This window comes from Sander vitreus, chromosome 3 (assembly GCF_031162955.1).
Source record: "Sander vitreus isolate 19-12246 chromosome 3, sanVit1, whole genome shotgun sequence".
In the NCBI taxonomy this organism is placed as follows: Eukaryota; Metazoa; Chordata; class Actinopteri; order Perciformes; family Percidae; genus Sander; species Sander vitreus.
In genome coordinates, this window is record NC_135857.1 from 6475056 (window position 1) to 6494020 (window position 18965).

The 18965-nt window shown below is 41.4% G+C and overlaps 1 protein-coding gene across 1 annotated transcript in view; it reads left to right on the top strand.

The window, feature by feature from the left end:
• Positions 1-523: 523 nt before the first annotated feature.
• Positions 524-18965, top strand: part of LOC144513768 (RNA-binding protein Musashi homolog 2-like) — a 375361-nt gene continuing 356919 nt past the window's right edge. The window contains exons 1-5 of the mRNA XM_078244953.1: positions 524-585; positions 1463-1503; positions 1694-1775; positions 2323-2407; positions 15321-15362. Of these exons, the coding sequence (XP_078101079.1) occupies positions 524-585; positions 1463-1503; positions 1694-1775; positions 2323-2407; positions 15321-15362 (312 nt within the window). The remainder of the gene's footprint in view (positions 586-1462; positions 1504-1693; positions 1776-2322; positions 2408-15320; positions 15363-18965) is intronic.

An 18965-nucleotide genomic window follows, 5' to 3' on the forward strand; every position in this document is an offset into this window, starting at 1 on the left:
GTCAAAATGAATCGCAGTCAATGGAATGCTAACGGGAGGTGATCGTTTGGTAGCATCAAAATGGCGCCATAGGAGGTTTGAGTTCTGAAGCGAAGCTTACCCCCTTGGTAAGAATGTGGAGGGCCCCCTAACCTGCTTAGGGCTCTAAAAGTCTAGGGCCAGTCCTGCTTGCAACCGTCACAATGTAGGCCTAGATACATTTCAAAAAGTTGTGTAAAAACTGTGTTCAGCACCCTTGATTATTATATTTTGTGAGGCAAGCAGCCCATCACTTAATGCTATGCCATGTGATTGAAATTCTGACGGAAAACACAGTACTTGAAGCAGTTATTGTAGGCGGGTTGTGGAAAACTGACGTCAGTGTAGTTGGTCGGTTACGGCGGAGGAGGGACCTCAGACCGAACTGATCCCACGTGTGACAGAGCGCTGCATTCCCGGCTCGCTGACACAGCTCCGTTTCATCTGCCGATCTACAGTCTGTGTGTAGCCTATCCGTTAGTCACTGCCTGTAGCTGGGTCAGATATGGAAGGAGACGGGAGCCAAACCACGTCTGGAAGCCCAAACGATTCGCAACACGACCCGGGGTAAGGTTACATTCTGTCAATATAAACACAGAATTTGTCACAGAATTTGTTGTTTTTTAAACTGCATATGCAGCTCGACATCGCACTGCCAGCTCAACTGTTTTTCGGGTCCCGTCAACTACACCTTTGTTTGGTTATATTAACAAACGGGCCTGTCCCCTTTTGCAGTGTAGGCTATAACGTTACGCTTGGCTGGCCCCGATATGTGCCGTTTGTGCGCTTGTGAAGAACACATGCCAAACTTCGTTAAGAAATCTGGGAGTAAAATGCTGCCTTACTTGATGGCAAAAGTACACGGGTTTAAGAAGAGTGATTAATAATTTCTAAAAAATTAAAAGCTAACCCTGGTTAAATCGGCATATTTTTTCTCTCGCTTATCCTCACTTTATTTCAATAAAACACGCACAAATTGCATTTAACGTCAGTTCAGCTCACACTGCACCTCACCACCCACTAAGCTGTGTTTTGTGGAAGGTAAAGATTCTCTTACAGCCGAAATCAATTTAAAAGTTGAACTAAGATCTTATTATTTGGTTTATTACATGTATGCCGAATTGAAGGCTGTGTTCGTACCAACAGTCAACCAGCTAAAGTTTTGTTCTATTGGTATTTACCTTTGCCTAGAAGCCAGCAGGTTTTAACTGCCTGATAATTTGAATGGAAGTTGGCATGACCCTTGATTCGTAGCGGAGAGAGGGGGACGTATCGGGACTGCTTAGCTCGGCTTTGGAAACTGCTGTCGGGTTGCCTCGCCGCTTTATTGCCCCAGTTTTTGTTCCCAGCTTTTTACTTTTCTCCAACCTGTCAAGTCGTTAGCTTAACATCAAAATTACCGATTGGAAATCTGGATTGACTTTTGTTGCTTTTTCCTTGGCAGGAAAATGTTTATCGGTGGCCTCAGCTGGCAAACTTCACCAGGTAAGGACCGCGTCTAGTGTTCTGTATGTGCACACGGCGCATTGGGCGCAAGGTCATTTTGATTTCAAGTAGGCCTACTCCATTCGACCCCTATATACAGGGACAACCACTGCTGACAACACATAGGCTATTCATATTTTTATTTAACGAAAAAAAACAAAAAAAACTGTAACCCTCTGTTTTTCCACAGACAGCCTTAGAGATTATTTTAGTAAATTCGGGGAAATCCGAGAATGTATGGTGATGAGAGACCCAACGACTAAACGTTCCAGGTAAATGAAATAATAGAGAAACTCAGCCTGTTGTGCTTCAGGAGTGATATTATTACCGTATAGACATTTACCTGGATTTGCTATGGAATTGAAGGGAAATGCAGTTTGACATTGACCATGGAGCTGTGAGAATATTCCCACTACTCCCATTCCCTCATTTATTATTATGATAATAAAAAAAATAAGTGTGATAAGGTCAATGTGTTTAAAATCAAAGTGAAAAGTAATTTAAATGTCATTCCAAATCCATGCGTTGTACTGGTATGCAGTTAGTATAGCGATAATAATCATTTACATTTTGCTCTTTAAATAATGTGAATAATACAAATTCAAAAATTGTCAAATGATAACTGGACACAAAAAAAAGAAAATAGAATAGGTAAATAAAAATGTATAAGAAATATACATGGGGCAAGTATAAATCAGTGTTGATTTCAAAATTCATCAGACAAATGTAAAGTAGCTCAATGTAATGTGAAAAATGAAAACTGTGAAGTTTGACTTATGTTAGAAATGTTAAATGTACTGTTGTGTTGTTTCTCAACAGGGGCTTTGGCTTCATCACTTTTGCAGATGCTGCCAGCGTTGATAAAGTCTTAGCACACCCGCACCATGAGTTAGACTCTAAAATGGTATGTTTACCTTTTTATTCTGATTGCATGAGAGACACTGACATGTTTTATTCTATTTGTGCAAAATATTTTCTGTCAACCCTGTGTATTATATTCATAAACACTTGATGGTAGCAGAGGTTGTTCATTGGGAGTCCTTACAGGGCAGAGAGAAACACAGGCTCACACTTTATCCAGCTGTTTGATTTGCTGAATAGAGTATCCAATCTTTTATGGCACATATAAGTGAAAGTCTCACTAGGTTTTGATTTAGTTTGTGTTGTATTGATCATTGTCATTTTCCTTTGGTTTTTACTCACAGTTTATAAAACTAGAGCTGTGGTGCTTGAATAAGGTTTTAAGATGTTTTTTCTACAACCTCAAGTTTGGCTTAGTCTTCCTAATTATAATCTTTGGTTTTACTAAGTCTAGTTGTTGTTGTTGTTGTTGTTTTAGCTTTTTCTGCCCAGTGTGGCTGACTGCTCTTATAGCAGACTGGCAAAGCTGCTGCGCTGTCAGTCATCTGTTGGTTCACCATAATGACACAAATAATTTTAATATATCACTGTTCTGCGCCCTCATTTAATGTAGGTAATGCTTATTTTCCATAGTGTGTCTTTGTCATTTAACAATCAAGCATCCTTTATTTTAACAGGTTTATTTTTAAGGACAAATGTGTGGAATATCAGACTCCAATAGCTTGTAATATTGTGCAAGAATATTTTATTTCTAATTTAATTGTTTCTTTTTCTCAACACAATTTTAGTATGTAATGCCTCAATTAGTATTTCTGATTGAACTTAACCCTTTCTGTAGTTAAACAACTTAAACGTACAATATGTAATTTTCTGCCGCTAGGGGTCTCTCAATCAAAACAGTTTGTCCTGGCTGCGTTCGGATTGCTGTAAGTTAATGATAGTGGCTGGCTGCTGGCTAACTGTGGATGTGTTGTGTCCCCGGGGCTGTTGTCTGCTTTCATCCCATGAAGTCCCTTAGCTTAGGAGTGAGGCAGAAAAAACAGGGAGGGATAGCTGGCTAAATTAGCATTAGATTTGTCTTCTATCTATACAGCTAATGTTAACACTAACGTTAGCTGGAGAACGTAATGGTGGGTTAGCCCAGTGCTGTTAAACGTTAACTTTACCTAGATCAAAACAATTATACTTAAAATAACTTCATGAACATGTTGAACGATGTTGTAACCTTATAACGTTAACGTTCCCCACCGAGCATTAGCATGAGCTAACGCTAACGTTACTTGTCAACGTAGCGCTGGATCTATCGATACTGAAATTTATCAATAAATAAGGTCTCTGCTGTATTACTGTTTTGTAAGTGGCATGACAAAATGTTGCTGTGTGGCAGAAAGCAAGCTGTACTACGGTTACAGAGTATTATTCTTTATGTGACATTGTATGATTTACGATTATTCTCAAACGTCTGGGATCCCGTGTTTTGACGGAAGTTAGAGTAACCAAAGGGTCAAATGTTTTATGATGCCACTGACAGGCGACTAAATGAAACGTCCCGTGTCATTAAAATAAAATAACGTATTTCTCTGTGTTCGAACATTGTTGGAAACCTTTAGGATAGTGCAAGTACACAACTCAACAAAATATATAACATAGGTATATCAGTCAGACATCAATATGGAGAACATTGAATACTGTTGTTACTTTCACACAAGCACACACACACACACACACACACACACACACACACACACACACACACACACACACACACACAGAAATAGTTTTGTCACAGTTATGTTTGCTTTCTTTGAAACAAAAAGCATTTAGCATCATATGTACAAATGAAGGTGATCCCTGAGGCCGTGTTACAAGCAAATAAAGTGAAGCTAATATTTCTTATTTGATTACATTTGCTTATTATTTGTGTCAAACATTGTTTTAATACATGTTTTATTCAATGAGAGCTATTTTTGTAGTAAAGGGTTTTAATAAGAGGTGAAAAGGTAAACACTTGTCTTCTTTAGCCACGTCATTGTTCTTAATCTTGGTCACATTTTGTGACGTATGATATAGAAATACCAGTTAGGTGTGATAGCTGTTCTCCCGACATGGATCATTTCTAGTGGAAGACAGGGGATTGAGGTAATTTGTGCGTTTGCAGGGCTAGTTGAACAAAGTAGGTCAGCCTTGGTGACTGTTGAGAAAGCCTTTGACAGCTGATTGACTGAGGCTTTCACACAGGTATTGAGTATGAGAGCAAGACTGAAAATCTGACTGTAAATCAAGTAGGGATGCAGCGATTAACCGTTTTCACTATTAAAGCGTAACTCTCGCCAAAATGCAACCTAGGGTCTTTTTGTGAATGTACCCGAGTCAAACTTTCGTTTAAAAGCATATTTAGGACGGAATCGCCACTTTTAAGATTTACAGTATTTTCGTTTTTCGGACAAATGGCCTTTTGAATGGGAGTGCTAGGGGCACTTTTATGCTAGCATCAAAATAGCTATTTTTAAAACACTAAGAAGGCTCGACACAACATGAAACTTTGCTCGAAGTATCACCAGGGGCTCTACACCTTAACGAAAGCATTGACAACATTGTTTGTGTACCCAGAGTTTACTAAAAAAGGTTTTGAACAACTCATCGTAGGTCTTGTTGTTTCCAGCCGCAGCCAGTTAAAAACAATCGATTTCCCGAATGCAACATAACAGGGTGGAGACTAAAGATGGAAAGCTCCTAAAGCTTAGTTCCATATAAATGCACAGATTATTTCTTGTTTTGTCGTTACTGAAAAACAATATTGACCTCGTAGTTGAAAAAGGAGCCTCATATGGAGTCCGTTCATTCGCATTCGGATATCGACTCGTTTTGACTGCCGAGGTGGTAGCGGCCAGAAACAACAAGACCTATGGTGAGTTGTTCAAAACCTTTCTTTTTAGTAAACTCTGGGTACACAAACAATGTTGTCAGTGCTTTCGTTAAGGTGTAGAGCCCCTGGTGATACTTCGAGCAAAGTTTCATGTTGTGTCGAGCCTTCTTAGTGTTTTAAAAATAGCTATTTTGAGGCTAGCATAAAAGTGCCACTAGCACTCCCATTCAAAAGGCCATTTGACCGAAAAATGAAAATACGGTAAATCTTAAAAGTGGCGATTCCGTCCTAAATACGCTTTTAAACGAAAGTTTGACTCGGGTACATTCACAAAAAGACCCTAGGTTGCATTTTGGCGAGAGTTACGCTTTAAACACACTTTTAAATGTCATGATTAATTAATCGCAAAGGCTCCGCTACACCGAGTGTTAACTGACTGCACGTTATATGTAGCAGTGTGTGCAATTCTTATAAAACGTCCTTGACAACATAAACGCTCACGTACGCGCACAAGTATTTACTGTCAGAGTGATGTACATCCGTGTCTCATGGTGGGATTTTTTAACATTATATCAAGGAAGCAAACAGCAGGAAAACCCAGAACAGAGCCAGCTCCTGAACGTCCAGCCCTTGACCTCATGACAATGGGGGAATTCAACCCAAGTTGGTAAGCTTGCTAGTGACTTAATAGTTTTTTTAATGTTTTCACTTAACTAACATTAGCCTGTTTGTGTTAACGGTAACGTTACATTTAACAGCTAACGAGTCAGCAGCAGCCGACATTTGCATTTACAGTGAGCGAGCTGACATTAACGTTACATTTGTACGAGTCAAAACTCTCAAACATGTCACTAGCTAAGTTTCCATGCACTGTCAATCGAATTATATGAAGTTCGGTAAAAAAAACTCATGCGAATAAAGCCAGTGAAAGTGTGTTTCCATCCAGCGGCTTTAAAGCGAATAAAAACCTGTGCGTAATGACGTCACATGCTGTTTTGCGGTCAAATTGGTATATCAAATTGATTTGAGACATTTTATGGTGTTTCCATTCATTTTCACACTGAATCGCAACATTCAAGCAAACATTTGCGAACAAAGTTTTACTATCCCATCAATCCATCCATCCATCTTCATCCGCTTATCCGGGGTCGGGTCGCGGGGGTAGCAGCTCCAGCAGGGGACCCCAAACTTCCCTTTCCCGGGGTCACATTAACCAGCTCCGACTGGGGGATCCTGAGGCGTTCCCAGGCCAGGTTAGAGATATAATCCCTCCACCTAGTCCTGGGTCTCCCCCGAGGCCTCCTCCCAGCTGGACGTGCCTGGAACACCTCCCTAAGGAGGCGCCCAGGGGGCATCCTTACCAGATGCCCGAACCACCTCAACTGGCTCCTTTCGACGCAAAGGAGCAGCGGCTCTACTCCGAGCTCCTCACGGATAACTGAGCTTCTCACCCTATCTCTAAGGGAGACGCCAGCTACCCTCCTGAGGAAACCCATTTTGGCCGCTTGTACCCTGGATCTTGTTCTTTCGGTCATGACCCAGCCTTCATGACCATAGGTGAGGGTAGGAACAAAAACTGACCGGTAGATTGAGAGCTTTGCCTTCTGGCTCAGCTCTCTTTTCGTCACAACGGTGCGATAAATTGAATGTAATACCGCACCTGCAGTGCCGATTCTCCGACCAATCTCCTGCTCCATTGTCCCCTCACTCGCGAACAAGACCCCAAGGTACTTGAATTCCTTCACTTGGGGTAAGGACTTTTCCATCAGTGTTTATTGCATAAGCCGTACAGTATATCGATCAAGAGAAAATCCGATGAGACCGAACGCATAAACTTTGAGTTGATATCCATGAAATTCAAACGAATTGTACTGTTTCCACAAGGCATATTTGATTCACTATCACTTAATTCGCATAAAAACGCATGGCTACTGACTTAACGTTACTTACTTTCTCTTCTTCATCCCCTATGGGACATAAGGCTGCAAAGAGAACTCTTCATTGCATTTGGTCCTTGGCAACATGCTGTGAATCTTCCTGTGACAGGTACATCTTGTCCAGCAGCTCCTTCAACTTGTAGAAACACCAGCTAGCAGGACCGTTTCTAGCTTTTTGGGGGCCCGATGGACAGCACCGTTCTTGCCAACTTTGCCTTTGTTTGTGGTGTGACCGATTCACATTTTCTCAACATTTTCAGATGAGTTTGAATAAAAGGTTGATGATTGATCATATATTCCACTCTTTTTGGCCGGTCGCCGTAACCTTTCGCTTTTTTGTGTTTTAAACTCTGGCCGATTTATGGGGACTATGGTTAATTGCTCCTCAGATCTCTACAGGGTAAATTGAGACAGCTAGCTAGACTATCTGTCCAATCTGAGTTTTCTGTTGCATGACTAAAACAACCTTTGAACGTACACATGTTCCACCAAAACAAGTTCCTTTCCGAGGCTATTTTGCAGAGGCACGTGGCTCCGTCAGGCGCCCAAGACGATTGTGATTGGTTTAAGGAAATGCCAATAAACCAGAAATTTTTTTTCTCCCATCCCGGAATGCTGTGTGGATTTGTACTGGAGTAATAAAGAACCTAATAAGGGTTTTCCAGGAAAAATTCTCCATAAAGCCGAGCTAGAAGTATTCCTGTAAAACGTAAATATAAACTGAATACAATGATTTGCTAATCAACCTATATTCAATTGAATACACTACAAAGGCAAGATATTTAATGTTTAAACTGATAAACTTTGTTTTTTTGAAAATATTCACTCATTTTGAATTTGATGCCTGTGACATGTTCCAAAAAAGCTGGGACAGGGGTGGTGTGTTACATCACCTTTTTTTTTAACAACATCCAATAAGCATTTGGGAACTGAGGACACTTATTGTTGAAGCTTTGTAGGTGGAATTTTTCCCATTCTTGCTTAATGTATGACTTCAGTTGCTCAACAGTCCGGGGTCTCCGTTGTCATATTTTGCGCTTCATACTGGCCACACATTTTCAATGGGAGACAGATCTGGTCTGTAGGCAGGCTAGTCTAGTACCCGCACTCTTTTATTACGAAGCCAAGACTTTCACCTGCCACTGCAAAAAATCACCCGCGGGCAGCGGGTGCTAATTTCCATTCCTGGTGTGAAATGAAACCGAACCAAGGGGAAATTGCTCCAAGTTTACAAACTCATCAACTGATTCGGACCAGAGCGAACTATACAGACTAAAGGTGTGAAAACACTCTAAAGGATACCAAAAGACAATACCCACCTGACCATAGCCTATTCACCCTGCTGTTGTCTGGCAAGAGAAACAGAAGTATGCGCTGCTGTACCACTAGTCTACAGAGCGCCTTCTTTACTCAGGCTCTGAGACTCAATTTTACCTCATCATCCGCACTCCACCATAAATAAATGACATAAAACATGCTTATGCTAATTTTGCATATTACCATACCACTCTCTTTTGCAAAACCCTCATTCCCACTACAAATCTTTCTATTTACACTATAATTTTATATATCATGTTCTCACATTACACTGATATTACACTGATATTATACATACTTGTATATATTTCATTGTGCAATCCTGTATTATATAAGAAATCCTTGAATCCTTCATTTTGTCTAATGTTCAATGTCTTAATAATGGTTTACTCTCTGAAGGTGCCAGGGCCAGTGACACAATTTTCAGTTTGGTGTCATCCTCTATTCTGTCTATCGAAGCTCACCTGTCTCAACATTAGGGCTGTACCGAATGCCATTTTTTGAGCGTCGAAGCTTCGGTACTTTTCAACAGCGAAAATTCAAAGCCTTGGTGGTGTTGCAAACCAACATTTCTGTCCGCACCTGAAGGAAGCTTTATTTCACGAAAAAAAAGAGAAAATAAAAGGCGACGAAGCTAGAGATGAAGCGACTGCTTTCTTGTTGCAGGACAGTCACCTGTTCTTACACAAAATCCTGGGCAGTTTAGAAACTTCATAGTGTTTAAAACTTTATTGTAGCAGCGATAGAGGCAGTGATGTTCCTTGTTACTGTAAGTTTAGGGGACTCGCTCATTGTTAAGTGTTTAAATATATACATTTGACAGTTGCTCATTTTAAAAAGATGCCTCAGAGATAATGAAATGGTCATAAACTGGGGTCCGTTTCAGAAAGCAGTTTCAGTGAAAACTCTGAGTTTGTAACCCTGAGATGAGGGAAACTCTGGGTTTTCTGTTTCAGAAAGGGAGGTTAATCAAACCTGAGAGAGAGGGTTGGGTGAGAGGGGGGGAGAGAGAGAGAGAGAGAGAGAGAGAGAGAGAGCGAGATTCTATTTTATTTTTACAAAAACACTTTATTTACATTATTCCACACTTCTTACAAATACATAAAAAGTGCATTAGTTTTTAAAATAAGCTATCCAATAAAAGTTTGTGCAAAAATCAACTAGCCATTTCTGACACTAAAACTCTAGCCAGATTCTTGCTCTGACGTTACAGAGAAACACAGAGAGAGGCTCATGCCCCGCTCTCTTCCTCCTTGTTCCTCCTGGCCATTTTGGCTTCTTCTGACATTTTGTTGTTTATATCACTCTCTCTCTTATAACACTTTCTGAAAAAATGTACATTAAACAGACTAAAAAAAAAGATAGAAGAAACTTGAAATATAGGCCACAGTTTTCACATTGCAAAATATAAAGTCTACTTGTGCTGGATTTGGGGGTTAAAGAACACAACAGGACATCACACAAATGAGCCGTTTCAACCCTTAACCGCACAACCCTGCGGCAGTTGCTTTTTTTCATCTGAACGCAGCTTTACACTGCAGTACGGAGCTCATATAAGATGATACTCTGATCCCGTTCCTTTGAAGGCACCACGGAGCTGCGCCACACAAAGCTGACAGAAGCACAGAAGACAAAAAAAGAGTTACGATACATTGTGTCGTCCAGTCGCAGTGGCGTAAATTGGCAGGTTTTAATGTTGCAGACCCCTGTTTTTTGCAAGTACTTTAAAGTGTAAACTCATATATTTGTGAATCTTTGGTGTAAACTCACCTTAAAACAAACGCCCCCAGGGGCACCTCAACACCCCCCTTTCCAAAATATTGCTTCCAGTGGCCCCATCATTATCTGAGCGCCGTTGAGAAACACTAGGGTAGAGCCTCCCGGACAGAGCGCAGCCCTGCCGGATGCCTCTACACACTCTAACAGAAGCAAAGAGACTACTGTTGTCTTACAGCAAACTCTCAACCTCACGGTACAACACATTGATCTTAGCTATAAAACCTGTGCTGAACCCAAACTTCTCCATGACTTTGTGTTCAACGCGGTCAAAAGCCTTTTCTTGACTTGAGAATTCAGACAAGTGTTAAAACCCAACGAGCTGGAGACGTTGAAAACATCTCAAATAAGGTGGACATGGTCCAACATGGACCTGCCAGGCACACATTAGGTCTGATCCTGTTGGATGACCTGCTCCACCTTAAGTTTGATTCATGGTTCTGCGGAGGCTCCACGCAGAGCTTTCGCCGTAGTAAGTGGCCTGAAGTTTATACTTGTGCGTTGGTGTGTGCGTCGAGCCGGCATGTGTGTGTGTGGGGAGTGTGTGATAGAGCGAGGGAGCGAGGAGACAGTGGCGGTGATTAGCTTCGGAGCGAGTAGCGACTCTAGAGTCATAGTGAGAGAAACAAAGTGTCTCCCCTGTGCTTTCTGAACACGGTGGGAAATCTGTAGCAGGAAAAGTTAACTCTCTCCTTGATTTCATGTTGTTTATGGAGAAGGAGAACCAGGAATTGAGTCAGGAGAAATGTAAAGCCCCGACGTGTGTCACCGCGACGTGTAGTTAAATTTTTCGAGAAGTGCACGTCAGGCTACGGCGTAGGGTCCAGCGTAGGTTCGTGTCTCCACGTATCTTCGTATGTAGCCACTGCGTAGATTTTACGCAGAAGTATAAATCACTCTTTGGACAGACATTTATAAACCACACGCAGCAAAGACACAGGGTGCCACTTTTTAATGTCCTGCAAATTCCCTTTTTTTGGCAGCAGTGTGACAACCGCTCTGCAGCAGGACGTGAGCACGGAGCCAGAGGTCAGACTCATTACTGTAAAAACATCTAAAAGATAATTTGCAAAGATATCCCAGAAGGCTTTCTAAAACTCAACTGTAAAGGCCCTGACACACCAACCCGATAATTAGCCATCGGACAGCCTGGCGAGGTCAGTGACTCAAGTCTGTTTGGTGTGTTCCGTGCCGTCATCCGTTGGAGGGGCCGTCGGCCTTCATTTTGGCCGACCTGACTTGCTGGGTCGGAGGGCGGGCAGTCGGACTCAATGACCAATCTGATTGGTGGAGTGCTAACCCGGTGTCGGGAATTCGTAGGTGTACAGATTTAATTATTGGCAAATTGTCAAAGATGTTTTATCAATATTATTAAAGTTATGAATATGGTTATTAATAACTTAATCAAATCGATAAACAATCAAAACGGGGCACCATCCTGGACCACAGGGACCAATAATCAAACTGTGAGTCTCATTTTGGTGGTATTCCCTTTAAAATACCGATCTGAATTAATTTGATTAATTTATCTGGTATATTCTAAAGGAACAAAGGGAAGGGTGAATTCAAGCAACGACCTGTTTAACCAGCTGGTTATTACAATAAGTACACAAATAATCACAGACAACTGCTATTTAAAATATAGTAGAATTTATTAACTTCAAAATTATCAATGGCAGATCAATAATCCTTTGATCAATTAAAACCAATATACCTTTTTTAACTACAACAAAACAAAAACAAACCAGCATGTGATCTGTGTGAGTGTGTGTGTGTGTGTGTGTGTGTTTGTGTGTGTGTGTGTGAGAGGGAGAGAGTGCGAGGAGGAGGGGGATGACGGGTTGCTCGGCCACGCCCAGATTAGCCGTTAGCTCATTGACGCTAGGCTATGTGTTAGCTGCACAAAAGCTGTTTAGCCTCAAGAGGGCGGTGGTGGGCTGTGTTTCAGCTCCACGTGGCTAAGCTAGCCAGTTAGCTAGTTAGCTCTCCACCCAATGTGTTGCTGACAAAAAGACACTCCACAGAGCGCAGTTGTTCGTACGTGTGTGTGTGTATGTGGTTGAGCGGTTAGTGAAAGAGGAAAGAAAAGAAAGAGACACACTTAGATCTTAGTTATCGATAATGATCAGCCCTCTCACGTTTCTCATTCTGGGTCAACGTGAAATTAGGGCAGACTCTGAGAATTTTGTCTGACTGAGGGGACGTTCATTATAACCACTCTGGTGTGCTAAACAGCTGATTCTCTGCAGAGATAACACGGCTACGCCGGTCTACACAGACCGCGGGGTGGCGTTCTCGTCGCCTCGCGGCTGTGAACAGACGGACCGACGGAAATTATTATCTCGCCGAGCAGTAACTAAACTCCTCAGCAGTGGGAGAAGCACAAATAGCATTTACAGTCTGAACAAGCTAGCTGCAATATTCAACACAACATATCAACATTGCACTGTGATCAGAGTGCATTCACAGAAAATAGATTGGACTCAACAGTCCGATCAGATTATTAAGTAAAACATTATTAATCACAAATCACATTAATGGTAAACAATGGCAACATTAGCCTCTACACATTAATAAAACACAGTATTCCTCTGCCCAGAAAACCTTAAGCCTTCTTACTGTGTGTTCAGTCTGTTCGTGTCTGTCCATAGCTTTCCACGTTAAAACAGAACGGCCCATGTCGCTCGTCAGCGGCAACGGAGAAACTTTCTGGTCCCCAGGGCAGCGGGGAAAAAGCCATAGTCGACTTTGAAGAAACAACGGTGTCCGCGTTGAAACACGACGTGTGTTTCCAGGATCCCCTTAATTAAATCCACTTTGTTTTTAGCACAAGCGCTTGTGTGCTTCCTTCAGCAGCGTGAGCCACCAGTGGAAGACAATGGAAAATGGTGTGTCTGAAGGTTTTATAGGCCCCGACCTCATGCTGTGTTTAAGGAACCTCTGAACCAATTGGAAGAATCAAAGTTCCAGGAAGGTGCTTATCTGCAGCCCCTCCCTCCGGCCATTTTGTGGTCTTTTTCCTTGTGGTGACCTGTAGGAGTTTGGTGAAAAGGCTCTGGAATTTACGAGTAGGCCCAGACCTCTTTGTCTCTGAGCACATGTTGGCCGAAAACCCTCTGTTTGTGAGGACACGTTTCCCTTTGAGATCTCTGTTCGAGATCAGTTCAATTCTTACTTTCCTCGAGCGGGATGAGTGAGACTAACTAAAAAAATAAACTCTCAAAATCTGATGAAAATCTTTTAAACTGACCTTTGTCGATCTGAAATGAAGACAGATTCAGCAACTGCATGGCCTATTTCTCGCTTAAAATGTTTTCAGAAACACATTTCGGTGAACTATCTTTGTAAAATATGAGATTGTATTCCGAACGAAGCCGCCATTACAATTTTTCGCATTTATGAAAAATCCTGGAGCAGCCAGACCCACATGACGCGTTCGTCCAATCAGCTGCCGGTTTTCATTTTTTGGGCGACAATACAGATTAGTGCTGCCTGCTGTTATGGAGACGTATTACATCTCGCGCGTGCATATCAATAACGTATGCTCAAGTCAGCGCCTGGCAACGGTTGGCCGTCAGGTTGGTGTGTCAGGGGCTTTAGGCCATCAATGCCTGGAGCCTTCCTTCCCTGCATGCTCTGCAGAGCAGCATGGATGAGTTTCTCACCACAGGGACCTGAGGTAAGATTACGATTAAGTGATACTTTATTGACCGCGCAAGGGGAAATTACATTTTTACACTTATTGTTATTAAACACATTACACACAGGCCTCGAGTCCACCAGTGAACTTCTCCAACAGAGGATTTTGTTCTTCATACTCACTCAAGTAGAGGGAGGGGAAAAAACTCTACAGTTGCCTTCGGATCTGACTTGGCTCCATGATCTCCTGCCCTGTGTCTGAAAGGCAGAGTGTGGATTACCCTCCTCTGCTGTTCTTTTTCTCCAGGCTAAAGAAAAAGCTAGATGGAGCATCCATCTCTGAGATGGCTTGGAAACGGGACCTGACCAGTGCATCCTTTACTTTGCTGTTCAGCAGGTTGGCTAAAGCCAATTTTTTGACATTTGAGGACTTAAATATGTCCTTGATTTCCTGTGGATTTACTTAATTTCTTGAGTTTCACTATATCTATCTCCAGGTCCTTCATCTATCTGGTAATGTCTTGTGTGATGTTGAGTGTGTAGTGTTGACACAAATGCTTGATTTCAGTCTTGCCATGGTCCCACCACTGCCTTAGACTGCTAAAATCATCCTTTCTTTGTCTAAAAACACCCTAGAAATAAATAGGCACTCAAAAGTTGAAACCAGGTAAAATGTCAGTAAGCTTAACAGTAGTTAAGTAACATTACTGATAAAAACATGACCGAGGAATGGTCAGTAAAAACAGCTGGGACTATCTTGCACAATTTAAAAATATTAAATGGTGTTTAGAACAATAAACAACTATCTAGTCTGGCTGAGGAGATCCTACTCTCTCTGAGGTGGGACCATGTGTACTGCCTGCAGTCTGTGTCTATCCTCCTCCACACATCCACCAGGCCATTAGTGGATATCAGCCACCTCAGAGCATGCTGGGATGTTGGTGAGGCTCTGCTCTATGATTTCGGTCTAAAATGTAATTTTCAGTATAATAAAATCCCCACCCAAGAATTAAAAATCATCTGATCCACAGTCATTTAAAATATAATTTACCTTTTCTAAAAAGATATTCCTCTCTGCACCATTGGTTGGAGCATACAAACAATAAAAACAGCCGAAAAAGTGTTGAGCCGAGCTTTGACTAAAAGGAGCCTCCCCTTGCTAAAATGGCAAACTGGCCAACACTATAATACAGGTACAGTATATCAGCTGCTATAACTAAACAAAACGACACAAAATGATTTGTATCGGCCCTCAATGATGATCGACAATCAGTATTGGCAGCTAAAAACGCGATCGGGGCATCTCTAGTTATACTATACTATACTATTGCTTACCTCCCCCAATAATCCCCCCCAATGTATTTGAGCTGTCTTGGTGTCTTTGTTCAGTGACTCATCGTTATGTGCTTCCCCTCCTACAGATTGATCCTAAAGTTGCCTTTCCTAGACGTGCTCAGCCCAAGGTAAGAGGCCTTTTTTCCTTTATGCTATGCAGAGGTTGTCACATATTCTTAAAATTATCTTGCTGTCAGAATGAGTTGGTCTGGTGTTTTGGTTCTATCCATTTCCATGTCATCAACTCAAAATCAATGCAGTGTGATTGTTTGGTGAATGATTTTGATCACACAGAGAAATTTGGTTGAGAAAACACTTTGGTAGTTGAGGTTTTAAAGTGAACTGGCAAAGCCAGGGTGCTCAAAGCCAGAAAACATGCTCTCTTTAAGATCGGATGTTACTGTAAAATTGACTACCAGCAAGAGGCATGTTTGTACGCTCAGTTTTTTTGTCTGATTGAAATACACGTGTTTGAGTCAAAGCTGGCAGTTTGAACAGCATTGTTAGTGACTGTTGTGACAGTGTAGAAGCATATACTGTACAGTGCTATTTTGCAGATATCAACAAATCTTTGATATTTCTCTCCTTTGTGAGCTGTTTTGGGTGCTGAGCGGGGAAGCTTTTGCATTCATTATTTGAATATGCATAAAATTGACTCAAGGACATTCATAGCAATAAACTCGAGCCACAGACAACCAGGTTGTGCAGCCAGAAGCTGAAAAGTAGCTGAGAGCTGCAGAGCAGTGCACAGTGTAGAATGGCTTCAGGTTAAACAGGACCTGCAGTTGTACTTCCACATGTGGTTCTAAAGGACATCAGTTATCATTCGCATGGCCACAAGCTATTTTAACTTTTGCTTCATTTTATGTGTTGTCATGGCTCTTTTTTTACATAAAATAAGTAGTTGGTGCTACAGTGGATATGATCTGCATTTTAAACTACAGTAGATTTGCCAGGGGCCGATACCGATATGGACCAAATTAAATGGCGATACACACTATCACAATATAAGTATTTGCTATAAATGGGGCACAATGTTCAGTTGTAATTTAAAGCCACGTCAGATGTCATAAGCCCCTTTTATTAAAACCGACCTTCCCGGGTTGAAAATATACAACTGCAACACATGTAAATGAAAAATTATATAAATTAAAAAGCATATGTTATATAAAAAAGGCCTATCTCTGAGAATGTTTTTTCAGCTGTTTTCAACAACTATAATAGAGTGATTAATAGAGAGAGAGAGAGGGAGAGATATCATCATCGTATATCGGACTGACCTACTCCCTGTCTGTGCTTTCAACTTTCTGTTGCTGCTGTTTTAGTTAGACCCACTAGGCCCACTGCGAACCCCAGCACTGGGGTTTATGCTGGCTAAATTTGAGTTGTTACAACTAGGGCCGTCATGGTATTGACTTTTTCCTTCTGCACAAATTTAAGTCATTCAAACCATCGCAGTTAATGCCTTAAAAAATATTTTTAATCTCAGCTGTTATAAAATAGTTCCTAAATTAACTTTTCAAATGCATTTATTCCTGCAGTAGTCTATTCTTTTATAACATATATATAGTATAAATGTCTTTATCTTTATTCCAATTTGGAGGCTGACTTTGCAGGAATATTATTCTGCATCAGAGCATGTGAGCAAAGCACAAGTGAGTGGGACGATTTTGGATTGAGCGCAGAGTGAAAGTTCTAGCATCGCCTTGTCTCCTTCTCCATTCCGCTCCGGTACCGCTCACACTGTGAGTTTGAAGCATGCCTGAGCCCGACCTAGGCTTATGTTGTACATGCAGATTAAGGCACCCTCCCTCCAGGCTGCCAGTGCACGGCCGGCATCCAGCTGACTTTTTGCCAGTGGGTGAATGAGATAGTGATGGTCAAATGAAGCTTCGCGAACCACTGTCTTTATTTTCTGAGCTCACTAGATGGGAGAGCGCCATCTAGTGAGCTCAGAAAATAAGGACAGTGGTTCGCGAAGCTTCATTTGACCATCACTAGAATGAGGAGCTCCGATTTTAAAGTCATGTTAAAACTATTTCAATTCAATTTTATTTATAGTATCAAATCATAACAAGAGTTATCTCGAGACAGTTTACAGATAGAGTAGGTCTAGACCATGTCCTTCAGTCGCAGCCTGTCACTCACCCCTGTACTAAAGTTACTCTGTACATAACGTTAGCTTAGACCTCACAGTGCCTTGTGTTTCTCACTCCCGCTAACTTATTGTTCATAAGACATGACATGAGTGACACATGCGGGTAGGCCAAGGCGAGAAGAGGGAGATTAGCTAACGTTAGCCAACATATTTATAAAAAAGTCACATTCGAATAGTGATTTCAGCATTCGAATAGTAATTATTTTTTTAGTATTCTAATTATATTCGACTTTCGGTATTCGTTCCAACAGCCCTACTAGCTACAGCCGCTAACTGAAGGTCTGTCTCCGGAGCTGCTGCCCACTCTCCTCCTGGCAAAGTAGTCTCCTAGCGGCGGGGAGTGAGGCAGAGGGACCATGGGGTGCGCTAGCTAGTTAAGTCTTGTTTGATTTGTGGTCTGATGAACCATACATTTGTCAAATTCAGTGCTTTATATAGCTATTTTCCAACTTATCTAAAGGTTAGCAAGGTTTCCATGGGAACGCAGCCATCAACGCACATCGTTATTTAAATCTTAGTTGTTTTTTTTGGGGTAGTGAAGATATCTATTTCTTTACACAGTTCTTGCACTTTTATTTTAAATATTCACTTGTTCAACCTCATAAAAGGAGTTGTCAATTTGCCATTGCATTCTTTGATATTACTTTTGAACTCATGTATAAAAATCTACTTCCTAGTAGTTAATAATGCATTGCTGTTTGATTTGTTGAGGTGTTTTCAAAACATTAAGAGAGTTTTTGTATGAAATCAGGTTGAATACATTGCTTTGGAATACCTTTAAATTTAATGCAAAATGCAAAGCAAATTTTATGCAGAAAGAGCTCTGGTATCAGTATTGGTATCAGCATATATCCATATTTAGGTAACAGAATCAGATCGGAACTTTTAAAAAAATGCATCTGTATTTTCACCGTCGCTATAAGAGAACATTTTGAGTCACTATATCTTATTATTACATGGCTTGGTTGAATTCTAAGGCATTCTGCGGTCTGTTATTTCTTGATAACAGACCGTTGCTAAGTATAACACATCGTTGCCATCCATGGACGCAGCTCTGTTCACTCTGGAGGACAGCTATCAAAATGCTGAAAGAAGTCCGGATAATTTATCAGCTGTGGCAAAAAGTGGGGAACGTGGATCAACTTCTGTCCTCCAATTCAAGCAATGACAGCAGATCTGGTGAGCGCCTATCCTACATCTTTATATACGGTCTTTGATCGCTACGCAGTAGGCATAGGCCAATTACCGTTTTCAAGGTATACCGCGGATTGAAAAAGTCAAGGTTTCAACTAACATTTTCTGTCCTACCATTCCTAAGGTATGAGCTGTTTTATTACGAGTGGACATAAGGACAGGAAGTGCAGTTTAGAAATCTCTCTCCCTGCCAGTTAGCAGGGGTCTCATTTATAAAACTGTGTGTAGGATCCTTACTATAAGGGTACGTACGCCCAAAAGCCCAAAATGGCGCACACCAAAAAAAGGTCAGATTTATAAAACCGTGTGTACGCACACCTGTAAGCAATGTTCCCTTTATAAATCAGAGATTACCTACAAGTGTGCGTACGTGGATCAG